Genomic DNA, 14,586 nt, shown 5'->3' on the forward strand with positions numbered 1-14,586 from the left:
CCTTTGGAAGGTGAAGGAGAGGCAAAGGAGCAAAAAGCATATCCTCCACAGGTTGTGAAAGTGACTTTCTCCATCCTCTCTTAACTCACTCCTTATACATAACACATCTTTATTTTCTTGGGAAACCTGTCCAAGTTGCACCAGCCTTACAGTGTCTCTAGATTGAAAGGCCCATTAAGTATCAACAAATGAATTAAAAAAAAAAAAAAAAGGTATATCACTGTGAAATTTCAGAACAAAATAAAGAGAAACCTGAGAAAATTCCAAAACTTTCCCAAGGGTTGAGAGTTACGGCTCTGACTTTCTCAGCAGCAATACTGACAGTCAGAAGACCAGGGAGCAATACCTTCCAATTTCTGAGTTAAAACGATACTCCAAACACAACTCTGCATCTACTAGATGGGCCGAACATAAAAACAAACACCTTTTCAGATGGGCAAAGTCTCAAAAACTTTCTCTCAAGAAATCACTCCCAGGAAGCTCCTAAAGGGTAGGTACTACCAAAACAAGGGAACGATTCAAAAAGGAAGAAGTCATGGAAGCCAGTCTGTAAGAGATCCTAACTTTCAAAGGTCAAAGGAATTTCCAGGAGGAAGGTAAAGGAAGGCTTATAACAAGGCTATGCAGCAGAACTACAGGGCAGCAACCCAAGCTAGAGCCAGAGAAGGTCAGAGGGCTCCAAGACGGATATATCCATGAGGAAAAAAAAAATAACTAACCAATTATCAAGAAGCTTTCACTAAAAGAAATAAGTTGTTTTGAGAGATATTTTATGGAGTTCTTAAGCTCAAGATTCTAAAGAAAATAAGGTGAACCAAAAAAGTAAAAAGAAAAATAAAGGCAATTAACTCCAAGAGATTTTTTTTATGTACAATAAAACATAAAATATATTTAGTTCAGCAGTGAATCTTTTCTAATACAACAGTTAACCTTGATTATTTAAACTAACCAAAATATTGGAAAAATGAAGAAGAAAGGAAAGGGCATACATGGGTATGTATATATGTATGCATACTTAAGACCTAAATCTTTACCAATACAGGAAATTGATAATGTCTAAAATGAATAAATTTTTTATAGAACAGTATATTCATATTATTTATAAATATAAAAACAACTACTCAAAGAAACACCAAACAACTAAAAAAGCAGTTGCATCCAGGATCAGGACTGGGTTGGAGGAATTTATTCTAAGTAAATTCCTGTCATAATATTGTTGGGCTGGGGGCAAAACATTTCACCTCTTAATTTAGAATCAGAGTCACAAGTGAAGAGCATGCCAAGCTAGCCAGTCAGAAGATCCAAGGGTCCAGAAGTCACTCAAGGAATACTATATACTGGGTAATGTAAGTACAAGTGGTGCATTAACATGGGGTTTTACTGTCTGATGGTTAAACTATGTTCAGAAATTTCTTTGAGAAAATTTAAAACATGACTTTATCTTCTTGGGCTCCAAAATCATTGCAGATGGTGACTGCAGCCATGAAATTCAAAGACGCTTGCTCCTTGGAAGAAAAGCTATGACAAACCTAGACAGCATAGTCAAAGCTATGGTTTATCCAGATGTGAGAGCTGGACCATAAAGAAAGCTGAGTGCCAAAGAATTGATGCTTTTGAACTGTGTTGTTGGAGAAGACTCTTGAGAGTCCCTTGGACAGCACGAAGATCAAACCAGTCCATCCTAAAGGAGATCAGTCCTGAATATTCATTGGAAGGACTGATGCTGAAGCTGAAGCTCCAATACTTTGGCCACCTGATGCAAAGAACTAATTCACTGGAAAAGACCCTGATGCTGGGAAAGATTGAAGGCAGGAGGAGAAGGGGACAACAGAGAATGAGATGGTTGGATGGCATCACCGACTCAATGGACCTGAGTTTGAGCAAGCTCCAGGTGTTGGTGACGGACAGGGAAGGCTAGCGTACTGTAGTCCATGAGGTCACAAAGAGTCGGGCACGACTGAGCAACTGAAATGAACTGAAGTTATTCACAAATAATTTTATTATATTTCTGCATTCTATAAATGTATAGTGTATATGTTTTATATTCTAATGTAATCAGGAATTAATAGAAATCAATATAAAACTAAGTATCGCTATCTGTGGGAATCCTATCACAATTCAACTTTACTCACCTTGCATTAATGTCACAATCTATAGTTTCTTGCTATAAATAGAAAACTTTAAAAATCATATAACAGACCACAACAGGGTGGAAAAGCAGGCCAAAAAGTTGCAAAGAGCCTGCCAGCGACATCCTACAAATGCAATCATAAACATAAAGCAGTACAAACTGAAATGGTTCATAATCCCACACACTCTTAACACCAACTATGCCACTCCATCAGGATTATACTAAGGTGTAATCTCTCTGGGGTGACTTGGGATAAAATGCTGTTGTGTCAAGGGATACTATATACTGGGTGATGGGAGTACAAGGAAGTAGATCTCTAGGGCTCTGGCTGTGTCCCCAAAGGTCTACGTTAAATTGTTGCCCCATTTCCCCATAAGGTCTGCTTAACAATCAAAAGGCCTAAGGACAAAGAATGCTCAAATGGAAAAGAAATTCCATGGTACCTCAAAACCTCTTGTGTTCTTGAAATAAACTCCCGCTACCAAAAAAAAGTACTTGAGTTCATTTACTCAGTTTTTTATCCACTCAGCATATACTGAGTATGTCAGAAAAGACTCTGTGTACACACACATACACAAATTTTGAATGTGAAAAATGGTAGGAAGGGAAAGTATGAAGTGTTATAGGGGATATAAATAGAGAACCTAACCTATTTCTGAGAAATCAAACCATTCTTGCCATCTTAAAAAGATCAAAATAATAATGAAATTTTCCTTTAAATCGGTAAACATTGAGCCAAAGAAATATGTGCTTAAATTACAGAGAAATGACTAGGCAAATAACCCAAAACAGAAACATCTTTGTTAAAGGAAATAAAATTTCTTCAATTCAGTGACTATTTTTATTCATCACTCATTCATCAAATACTTACTGAATGCCTTCTGTGAATCAAACACCAGGAATAAAGCATGAAACAAGTTATATCATGGAACTTGGTCCTAAGTACCCTATGGAACTTAAAATCTACTATAGTATTCAGATACATAAGAAGCAATTACAACCCAAGAAAGTAACTGTCATAATGGTAAATATGGTTTCTATTGGAGCTTCAAAGACAGATGTGTTGTAGCCATATAATTCCAAGAAATGTGCAAACATATGAACGAGAATAGTCTAAAGAAACATCAAACTTCTAGTCTAATTCAGAGCCCACAGCTAGAGGAAAAATTAGAAAGAAGACTGGAAAGAATAAACTGAAGGGTGAGGAAGTGTGAGAAGGAAATCTACCATTTAAGAGACTACCATGCCATTAAATCTTCAAAACAACTCTAAGATGGTAGGTGCAATGGGTATTGGGACTCTCTCTTCAGTATCCACTCCTCTACTCTGACACGTGTACACACACAGCATCTTTAATGACGACACGATATTATTTCCGAAGGTTATACATACAGGATGGAGAAGGCAATGGCACCCCACTCCAGTACTCCTGCCTGGAAAATCCCATGGACGGAGGAGCCTGGTAGGCTGCAGTCCATGGGGTCGCTAAGAGTTGGACACGACCGCGAGACTTCACTTTCACTTTTCACTTTAATGCTTTGGAGAAGGAAATGGCAACCCACTCCAGTGTTCTTGCCTGGAGAATCACAGGGACGGGTGGGCTGCCGTCTCTGGGGTCGCACAGAGTCGGACACGACTGAAGCGACTTAGCAGCAGCATACATACAGGAAACATTGGGAACAACTCTACAGGAGGCTGACATGACAAGTTGAAAAGTTTGGACGTTATTAAAAACAAAGGCGTGGGTGTCTGTGCCAAGTCGCTTCAGTTGTGTCTGACTTTTTGCAACTCCATGAACCACAGCCCACCAGTCTCCTCTGTCCATGGGATTCTCCCTACAACAATACTGGAGTGGGTTGCCATGCCTTCCTCCAGGGGATCTTCCCCACCCCGGTACTGAACTCACATCTTGTGCACTGGGGAGGGGGGGTTCTTTACCATTAGTGCCACTTGGGAAGCAAAGGTGCTGGAACTCAAATGTCTGAATTTGTATCTTAATTATTTGTAGCTTAATCACTTACTGTGTGATCTTGGACAAGGTCCTTAACTTCTTTCTCTCTCTGCCTCCATTCCCTCATCTATTAAAGAGGAATAATCAGACCTACTTTATAAAGCTATTATGATAAATAAATGAATTAGTACACGTAAAACACTTAAAACAGTGCCTGGCACAGAGCAATCCTCTATTAAGCAAAAGGGAGTCAAAGGAGATTTCTGAGTGCATTGATCAGAATATGGTTTAAGAAAGTCAATTTAGCAGAATGGTATAGAGGGGAATCAGAGAAGGCAATGGCACCCCACTCCAGTACTCTCGCCTGGAAAATCCCATGGACGGAGGAGCCTGATAGGCTGCAGTCCATGGGGTCGCTAGGAGTCGGACACAACTGAGCGACTTCACTTTCACTTTTCACTTTCATGCACTGGAGAAGCAAATGGCAACCCACTGCAGTGTTCTTGCCTGGAGAACCCCAGGGACGGGGAGCCTGGTGGGCTGCTGTCTATGGGGTCGCACAGAGTCAGATACGACTGAAGCGACTTAGCAGCAGCAGCAGCATAGAGGGGAATACACACAAGATGGGAAAGTTACGGCAAGTTTTTATGAAACCCATTCAAGGTCTAAATGAGATGATGGCAGTGGGAAATGAAAAAGAACTAAGATATTGCAGAATCAGAATCGACAGGATTTAACAAATGACCAAATGAAGCAACCAGAGAGAAGAAAGAATAAAAGATGATTCTCTGACTTTCAACTTGGTAGACTAAGAGAACGGTAGTGTCAGGAACAGAAATAAGATTGTGTAAGGCGAGTTTAGGAATCCTGTTTTTTTTTTATTTATTTATTTAGTTGGAGGATAATTGCTATGCAGTATTGTGCTGGCTTCTGCCACACATCAACATGAATCAGCCACAGATACACACAGGTGGCTGGTATATTTTACATGGGGAGTTTTTTTTTTTTCAAACAAGTCTTTCCAAAAAGATAACTTAAAACTCAGCAAGATTTAAGACAATAATTATTATATTAGTAAGAAATAAGGTCCAAAATTCATAAGTTGAATATTAAAGCTATATTTTTATTAAACTATTTTTTCAATAAATATGATTCTAAGAAACAAATCTAATACAACTACTTAGAGATGGAATAGTAAATCAACAACAAAATATCTGCATTTCCTATAACAAAATTAGATTCTTAGAACCAAATATTGATACCACAGAGCGCTAACATGAAGTTTAACTTAAAATTTTCAGCTTCTACTTTAATAAGAAAGATATGATCTCAGAATTCTCTGTAAAGAATATTTTAACTTTCTATTTCTAACATAAGAATAAAAGGTATAATTTAAGGAGGGGTGTTATTTTTTAAATAGAAAATCTTGTGAATAGACAAATATTTTAAATCATATTTTAAAAACTTCTGAAATATAATTCTTATGAACACTGATAATATTAGGAAACCAGTCTTTAAGAACTTCGTAAGTTCAAAATGCAACCTAAAATCAGAATACTGAAAGTGAAAAGATAACACAGCACTACAGACTGTTTTCCCTACAGAAACAGAAAGCTTTAGCAGTGAAGCCATTTCCTCCCTTTTCATTTAATAATACACATCTCACTTTTCCCCCAAAACATGCCCCCCTCAAAAAAAAAACAAAAATAAAAACTATTAAGATCACTGGTTATCTCCAACTTGACAAACCCAACAGATACTTTTCTGTTTCTCATCTCACCAGACCTGTCAGCAACCAGTTAACACAGCAGTTTATCACTCCATCATTTTTTAAACACTTCCCTTTCTGAGCTTTCCCAACACCACACAGCACTGGCCTTCTCCCTACGTTTCTGGCCATTTTTTCTTTGCAGACTTTCCTCTCCCACATTTGTACATTTTAGATTTCCTCAAGACAAAATCTGTTCTTTGCAATTCTCTATCTACACACACCCCTTTTCCTATATTATCTCATCTGTTCCCTTAGTGTTAATATTGACCATTGACCATAAGCCCAAGTTCATTATCTCCAGGCCCAACCTCTTTCGTGAACTCTGGATTTACTTTATTAAACTATCAAATAAATCTCTCAATAACAATTAAAACTAGACCAAATCTCCAAAACAGAACTTCTGATTCTCTCTGTTCTTAAAATTAATACGTTCATTCTAAAAATATTTACTGAGCACAGACGCAGGCATTGTGCTATATATACACTGACTCAACAATGTGAACTTGAGGGGGAGAGATGATAAATTGTAAAAAGAACTATGAAGGATATAAACAGTGTGCTCTGATAGAGACTAGGGGAAAGGGCTGCTCCTTCGGACGAGGAGTTCAAGATAGGCCTCCACAGTATTACAGTCTCTCTCTGGAAAACAGCGTCTTACCTGAACTGCCCCAGACAGAACCTAGGTATTTGTTCCCCACAAACACCCATCATGTGGCTTACAAGGTTCTAACTCTAAAATACACCTTGAAGTTGAAAAGCACTCTCAAGTAAGCAAAGGAGAGAGATGTGGACAAGTAATGGCAGCTGTGATACATGTCACAGAAGGAAATACAGACAGCTATGGAAGAAAACTAAAGTGAAATCTAACTTGGACAGGGAGAAATCAGAATAGGCTTCCTGAAGAAAGAATAATTAGGATAAGCCCAGACGATCACTACAAGAAGCTAAACAAAAAGCTATGTAAAATTATGCCCAAAACAAAGAACAACACAGCATGGCACATCCCAGAACCTAAAATAAATCCAAAGTGATAAAATCATAGAAAAGGGAGAGGGCTAGATTAAGACAAGGCCAGAAAAAAGCAACAAGTTATCAAAGATTAATGAGATCAGATCATGTCAACTTAAGAAGTCTTCCTCTGGCCAAATATGGGGCCAATTTGACTGTAATGGATGAAAACGCATCCAAGAGATGATACTAAAACATGATAATTAAAATGGAGACATTTATCTAACTCAGTATAAATTATTCTAAAAAGTGATACACAAACTTTGGTACTGACTTTCCTATAGCAAATAACCAAGTAAGTGGTAAGAGAAAGTTCACTAAGAAATAAACGCAGAAAGGACTAAAGAATCAGGATATTACCATTTTGCATCCCCTAACAAAATAGTGGGTTCAGGCAATAATCAACAAAAAATGCTAAAACCAATAGTGAAAGAGGAATTTTATAATGGAATAGTCTGAAACCAACTAATCAACCTTAGCACCACTAAAAATGGGACAACAAGACACTATGTATGCAATACAAAGTACACTGCAAAATCTGTTGAATATTTTAAATTAAAAAAAAAAAAACAAACCCTGAACCCAAGTCTAGTCAAGTATCTAACCATCAGTTTTCAGGAAAGAGAGAGTAAGTTGTAGCAGTGGTTCTCAAACTTGAGCATTAAGAATCACCTGGAGGGTCTGGTTAAAATATAGACTGCTGGGAACCAGTAAGAATTAAAGGAAACCATTAGAGATCAGTCAAAAAGAGAACATGGGAAATTTCACAGAAAAAACGATCCATTTTAAAAACAAAAACGTTTTTAGGCACATAATTACAAACTCAATATGCAGACTGATTCAAACAAACCTACTATAAAAAGACATCTTGAAAAAATCTGAATATAGACTAAGAATAGATAATATTAATAGATACATAAACAATATACAATATTAATAAGTAATAAAACATAATAATAATAGAATAACAGCTATGTTAAAAATAACCTTATTTTTAAAAATTAAGAACTCGAGGCTACAGATTTCACAAAAGCCACACCACCACAAGCCACATTAAGGAGTTTGGTCCTAAACTGAATGGTTTTATACATAAGCATGAAATCATCATAGTAACAACTTCTGGTTGTGAAAGCCATGTGCTAAGCACTGCATTAAGTGCTCAACATGACTTACCTCTTTGAATCCTTAAAACAACTGTGTTGTGGAGATTTTAAATTCTACATCATTTTGCCTGCTGATCATGATCTGAATTAGCATTTTTTTTAAAGGATGAATTTTGAAAACAGTTTGCAGAAAAGCAACAGTGATGACAGAAAAACCAATTAAGAGGTTGTTACTCCTGCTACAGACAGTGTAAGGACAAACGTTCATGCGTTAGGAATAAAATGAAAATACAGAAACTGCTTTTTGAACAAAACATGAATTATGTCCTCCGGACATTTACCTCTCAAACAATCTTCTTCATGAAATTAGACTTCTTTCAATAATTTTTTTAAGACTTAGTTTATTAACACAACACAGTTTACTGTTACCTTCACTAATATACCTCATGACAATGCCACACAGTTGCTATTATTAACACCACTTTTAGATGAAGAGAGTTTTTTTAATATTTATTTATTTGTGCTTCCCTGGTGGCTCAGAATGTAAATTAATTTGTCTACAATTCAGGAGACCCATGTTTGATCCCTGGGTGAAGATTCCTTGAAGAAGGAAATGGCAACCCACTCCAGTACTCTTGCCTGGAGAATCCCATGGACAGAGGAGCCTGGCAGACTACAGTCCATGGGGTCGCAAAGAGTCAGACACGACTGAGTGACTAACACACACATTTATTTATTTGGCTGTGCCAGGTCTTAGTTGAGGCATATAGGATCACTGATTTTTGTTGCAGCATGTAGGATTTTTAGCTGAGGCATGTGGGATCTAATTCCCTGACCAGGGATCAAACCCAGGCCCCCTGCATTGAGAGTGTGGAGTCTCACCCACTGGACCACCAGGGAAGTCCTGAGAATTCTATTTACTCATTTGCTAATTTTTATAATTTCATTTATTTTCAGCTGTGCTGAGTCTTCGCTGCTGAGTGGGCTTTTCTCTAGTTGCGGTGAGCAGGAGTTACTCTCTGGAAGTGCGCAGGTTTCTCATCGTGGTGGCTTCTCCTGTTGCAGAGCACAGGGTTTACGGCTCCAGGCTTCAGTAGTTGAGGCTCCTGGGCTCTAGAACACAGGCTCAATAGTTGTGTCACACAGGCTTAGTTGCTCCACAGCATGTGGCATCTTCCCAGATAAGGGACTGATCTGTGTCTCCTGCACTGGCAGGTGGATTCTTTACCACTAAGCCACCACGGAAGCCCCTGAGAATTTTATTTTTAAAGCAATTTATGTGTACTGAAGTTATTGAACTTACACTGAATTCTTACTTCCACCAAAAAGTATCCCGATGGAGATAATATAAAGGGTATCTTCCCCTAGAAAGCACTGTCTTTCCCAAATTCTTTAAAAGATGAAAACAAATTACTGTTTCACTTCTATAAATTATTACAATAATATTCTTCTTGTGATACACTACACTCATCTCCAGCTCTGGAAGCTTAGACAGGACAAGCACCAGGAACTTGTCAGGTAAGGAACTTAAGACTGAAAGGAAGGGAGTAATCCCTGACCATATTTTTCAATGGAGTAACTATGAAAGGCAATATTGAAAAGCTCCTAAGGCTTCTCTGTCTCAAGTCTTTCCTATCCTTTCCTGGCTTATCACCATTGGACCTTGTATACTGCTTACTCTAGGAACTGACTCTTACAGGCTGAGCTATAGTTAGCTGCCAATGGCTAACTGTGTCCAAGCCTGATTTAACAACTTAAGCTGACTAAAACAAAACCAAAAAAGGATTCTAGAAAGGAAAGCATTGTATACTGGTATAAAAACTAAGTTTTAGTCTATTCAAAAAACTGAGCTACATAAAAAGATGCTAAACATCGTTTATTATTTGGGAAAGGCAAATTAAAACCACAAGATACCACTAGACCCATTAACATGGGAAACAAATCTAAAAAGAGTGGATGTATGTATAACGTTCACTTTGCTGTACACCTGAAATTAACACTAACACTGTAAATCTACTACACTCCAAGGGGAAAAAATGTAAAGATTCTAAAATGGTTAACAAGGCCAACTTTATGTTCGGTATTTTTTACAATACAAAAAAATTTTTTTAATTTAAAAAACCAGACTAATGGGACTTCACTGGTGGTCCAATGTCCAAGACTCTGAACTCCCAATGCAGGGGGCCCTGGTTCGATCCCTGGTCAGGTAGCTAGCTAGATCCCACTTGCCACAACTAAGATCCAGTGAAACCAAGTAAATAATTTAAAAAAAAAAAAACAAAAAACAGACTAACAATATCTGGTTTTGAAGAGAATCTGGAGCAACTGTAAACTTCGTACATTACTAGTGGGACTATGAATAGTACAACTACTTTGGGAAAAGTTTGGCAATTTTTTTTTTTTTAAGTTAAGCATATGACCCAGCAATCCCACTCCAAGAGAAATGAAAGTGCATTTCCACATAAAGATTTGTTCACAAACGTTCACCAGCAGCACTGTTCAATACAGCCCAAATTTGAAAAGAACCCAAAATGTCTGCCAACCAGTGAATGGATAAACAAATTGTGGTATACTATTCAGCCCAGCCCCCCCCACCCAAAAAAACTGAAGGAACTACAGAAAAAAACGCAACAACTTGGATGAATCTCAAAATCACTCTGAGTTAAAGTAGCCAGACACAGAAGCCTATAAACAGTATGTTTACATTTACATGAAATTCTAAAAAAATCGAAACTTCTATCATTAAACAGAAAGCAGGTCAGCAATTGCCCTGGGTGAGGTGGAGTTAAGGAATGATAGCAAAGGGGCATGAGGAAATTTTCTGGGTGATGAAGTGTTCTAAAAATTCACTGGGGTTGTGGGTACACAACTGTGTGTGTGTGTGTGTGTGTGTGTGTGTGTGTGTGTGTGTGTAAAAACAATGAAATTATTTAAAAAAAAAAAAAAAACACAAGACTTAGGTTGATCAAATTTGCAAGTTGCTAGGCACTGGAGAAGGAAATGGCAACCCACTCCAGTGTTCTTGCCTGGAGAATCCCAGGGACAGGGGAGCCTGGTGGGCTGCCGTCTATGGGGTCGAATAGAGTCGGACACGACTGAAGCGACTTAGCAGCAGCAGGTATATATATATATGACATTACTCAGTTTTCATTTTCTCACATGTACACTTCTACATTTTTTAAAGTAACACCTTCCATATTGCACTGCAGTTATTGTGCTTACACATCATTCTTACATACAAAAAAGGATCATGTAGTTATCTATACTGCTAGTTGCCCTATCTCACATGGTTGTTGTGAAACATCACATGAGATAACTGATGAGAAAGTGCTCTGGCAACTCTAAAGTAGGATTACACAACCATATTGTAGACTTACATTTTTAAAAAAATAACCTTTTTTCCACAATTACTTGAGATGCTTGAAAATCTAGATACCTCAAAGTAAATCTTTGCCTAGAAATAGAAAGCCTATTCAAATGTCACCTTTTTAGTATAGCCCCCAAACTTGCTTTCTACTGACCCTTGATTTACTGGATGGCTCGATGTAGTACTATCTAGACTGCAGTTTCATTTTTCAAAAGAAAAGCACTAAAGAAATCTTTAAAGAAAGTCATTAGATAAGCATGCAAGACACTTCCCAGTAGAAAAAAACAAAAGCTAGATAACTGTCTTTATTAAGTACTGTTTCAAGATGTTCACCTCTGAGATTTTTTCCCCTCTAAAAGTCAGTGACATTTCTTTCCATTTAATACTTCAATTCCACATATTACAGAATGTTTACTAACGGGGCTTGCATTAGTGAGAGAGGGTGAATAATTTTAAAGTTAGCAAAACCTTTTAAACCGGTGCGGTACAGTCATTTCAGAATGTGACTGTTTCAAAATTTAACAGATTCTCATTTTTTCCTAGTACTGCTGTACAACTAGGCTCTTTGCTACCCTACCAGGTTTGAGTGACATTTGACATTCAGCCTACTTACATTCACAAGTTTCCACACTGCAACAAGTATTAAGGCTGTCTGAAAGACATATCTCTTCATCAAATGAAGTTTCGAAACTAAACTTTATCTACAATTCAGGTTTATATTACAGGGTCTTACAATCTTAAAAAGTTTTTTTTTTTTTTTACCAGCAACAGGTACTATAACCAAGCCTGTAATACCACAAAATATCTTGGTATCATTGTCAATTTTTATAGACTCGTTTTTAGGAACAGTTCCAACGGGATGGTCAATTCTAGGGCCATGCTTCATTTGACTCAGCGCAGCTTCATTCTAGTCAATAATAAGCACAACCTCTTAGGTTTCACATTTCTCCTTCGACAATATTCAGGCCACTCGGTCCGGTATCTGCAAACCTCTAATTTAGATTTACAAGAAATCTGAAAGAACGGCAGCTTGCCGACACGCTCCTCCAGCCTTCTCTACACTCCGAAGGCTGGCCAAAACGTGCTGCTCTCTCCACAACAGCAACCAAGCTGGAACCGAGCACCCAGAGGACGACCAGCCGCGGGGAGGAGGGGAGAACTTTTCGGCCCGGAGGACGACGGTTGAGGTCCAATCCAGCCCGCGCCCAATTCTACGCGTCGCCAGGAAGGAGTGTGGCCCCTAAGCTCAGGCCGCGATGCTCCGCCTGGAGTGGCAGAGCCGCGCGTGGCCGCCGAGCAAGACGTAAACAAACCGCCCGGGACAAGGGGGTAAGGGGCGACCGTGGGGGAGGGGGGAGAGGACCGCGCTCGAACCCTCCAGCGCTGGTCTGCAGCTGCCCTGCCCCTCCCGACCAAGGCCCTGATCCCGGTACCGGAGCGACACTACTGCGCGAGCGTGAACTTCGAGAAAGCCTCAGCGCCTCTGGAAAGTGGACCCCACTAGGCCATCGGCTCCGCGCCCCTCGCCCCTCGCCCTGCGGCGACCTACCTGAACGCGCAGTCCGGGTCCCTCGCATCCCGACCGGGCGCGCCCAGGCCGTTCCTCTTGCTGAAGAGCTTCTGGAACAGGGTAGGGGCCATGGTGGCCACGGCCAGGCCGGGGTCGCTCCTCAGGGAACTCACCAGGCCCCCGCTCCTAGAGCTGCCCCGCCACCCCCATAGGCGCCTCAGTCATATGACAGAAATTAGTCACTTCAAACGGCCACGGCGCGCGGGGCGGGGCGCGAGCCAAAGCCGGCGTCCATTGGCTGGCGATGAGCCGCATCACGTGGCGGCGCGCAGAGCAGAGTGCAAGGCGGGGATCCTGGGCGGAGTTGGAGCCCATAGGCTGGCTGGTGGAGATCCTCACGTGGCAGCTCACGGGGCGGGGCATGCGCGGAGGGAAGGGGCGGGGGGCTGGTTGTGTCTGAAGATGTGGAGGAGGGACGAGCTCCGGTCCTTGTCTTTCTCCGTGACGCCTTCAGTTGCTAGCTGAGCCTAAGGCGGGGTGCTGCGAGGACCACGCCAGGGCCTGTGGAGTACAGAAGCCTTCACCTCCCGCACCCATGACACAAGAGAAGTTCAGGGCACCACTAGCAACCGACTCTTTGCCGCCGTCCCTTCCTCAATCTGTGTGGCTTCGCACCTCCATACATAGGCGCCGGGTGGAGTCTGGTGGCCTCCGGAGCAGAAAAGGCGCGCGAGCCTACCCCGGGGACTGCGGCGCGGGCTGGACTTTAAGCCCGAGGCCACAGGCCCGCCCAGGCGGGCCACGGAGTGGTTTATGCTCAGAGCTTGACTGTGCGAGACTGGCTCTTGGGTCTAGGGGAGGACCCTGCCGAGACACTCCGCGGGCAGCGGGGCCCCCCTACCCCAGCTGTTTCCCACTAGCGCCTCGAACCCTGACACCAGGAATTAGCCCCTTTGAAGAGTTAACCATAGGAGGCTCGAGATTTACACTCAGTGACGAGGTATGGAAAGAGGAACTGTCAAATTGTGAGCAAATGAGTTTTAATTGGCAGAATACCCTTTCCAAAGAAAAAGATTGCTCATAAATGACCTTAACAGCCTACTTAAATTTGGCTTCCCTGGTGGCTCAAACAGTAAAGAATCTGCCTTTGATCCCTGGAGACCCGGGTTTGATCCCTGGGCCGGGAAGATTCCCTGGAGAAGGAAATGGCAACCCACTCCAGTATTCTTGCCTGGAGAATCCCATGGACAGAGGAGCCTGGCCGGTTGCTGTCCATGGAGTTGCAAAGAGTCAGACACCACTGAGTGACAAACATTTAAACTTTCACACTACTTAAACCTAGGGAACCAAAATTTATCAGGGTTTGGATCAAATTGGTCTTACAGATCTTACGTACCCCTACCATTTCACCCACTGCCACTCCAGGATGAGGAATTTTGTACCATGGGATGCAGTTCTCTGACAGAGATGGATGTCAGGAAATTACTGGTATGTGGTTTGGAAGGTCAGAGTAAAACACTTCGTTGAGAATTTCATTTACCTAAGGATACAAATCAAATTGTTTTTTCTTTAAGTGGCTACCAACTCACATGATTTGCAGCTTGAGTTTATGCTATAAAATAAGTGGTCTCATATAGAAAAAAAAAGAAAATAGGCAGAATATATATCACAGAGAATATCAGTGGTCATGTAACAACCAAGTTTCAATGTTAATAATTTTTAAAATGCTATTTGTAGGCGGTTAA

At 40.6% G+C, this 14,586-nt stretch overlaps 1 protein-coding gene across 2 annotated transcripts in view; it reads right to left on the minus strand.

Moving 5' to 3' along the window:
• FNIP1 (folliculin interacting protein 1) overlaps positions 1 to 13,109 on the minus strand; it is a 121,364-nt gene extending 108,255 nt beyond the window's left edge. Inside the window, exon 1 of one of the 2 annotated variants that reach the window (XM_027547064.1) lies at positions 12,881 to 13,087. In XM_027547064.1, the coding sequence (XP_027402865.1) occupies positions 12,881 to 12,972 (92 nt within the window). In that variant the 5' untranslated portion in view covers positions 12,973 to 13,087. Of the gene's footprint in view, positions 1 to 12,880 lie in introns of both variants that reach the window. The other variant, XM_027547065.1, reaches the window with a different exon arrangement.
• Between the last annotated feature and the right edge of the window lie 1,477 nt (positions 13,110 to 14,586).

The sequence above is a fragment of the Bos indicus x Bos taurus genome, chromosome 7, assembly GCF_003369695.1.
Source record: "Bos indicus x Bos taurus breed Angus x Brahman F1 hybrid chromosome 7, Bos_hybrid_MaternalHap_v2.0, whole genome shotgun sequence".
NCBI lineage: Eukaryota > Metazoa > Chordata > Mammalia > Artiodactyla > Bovidae > Bos > Bos indicus x Bos taurus.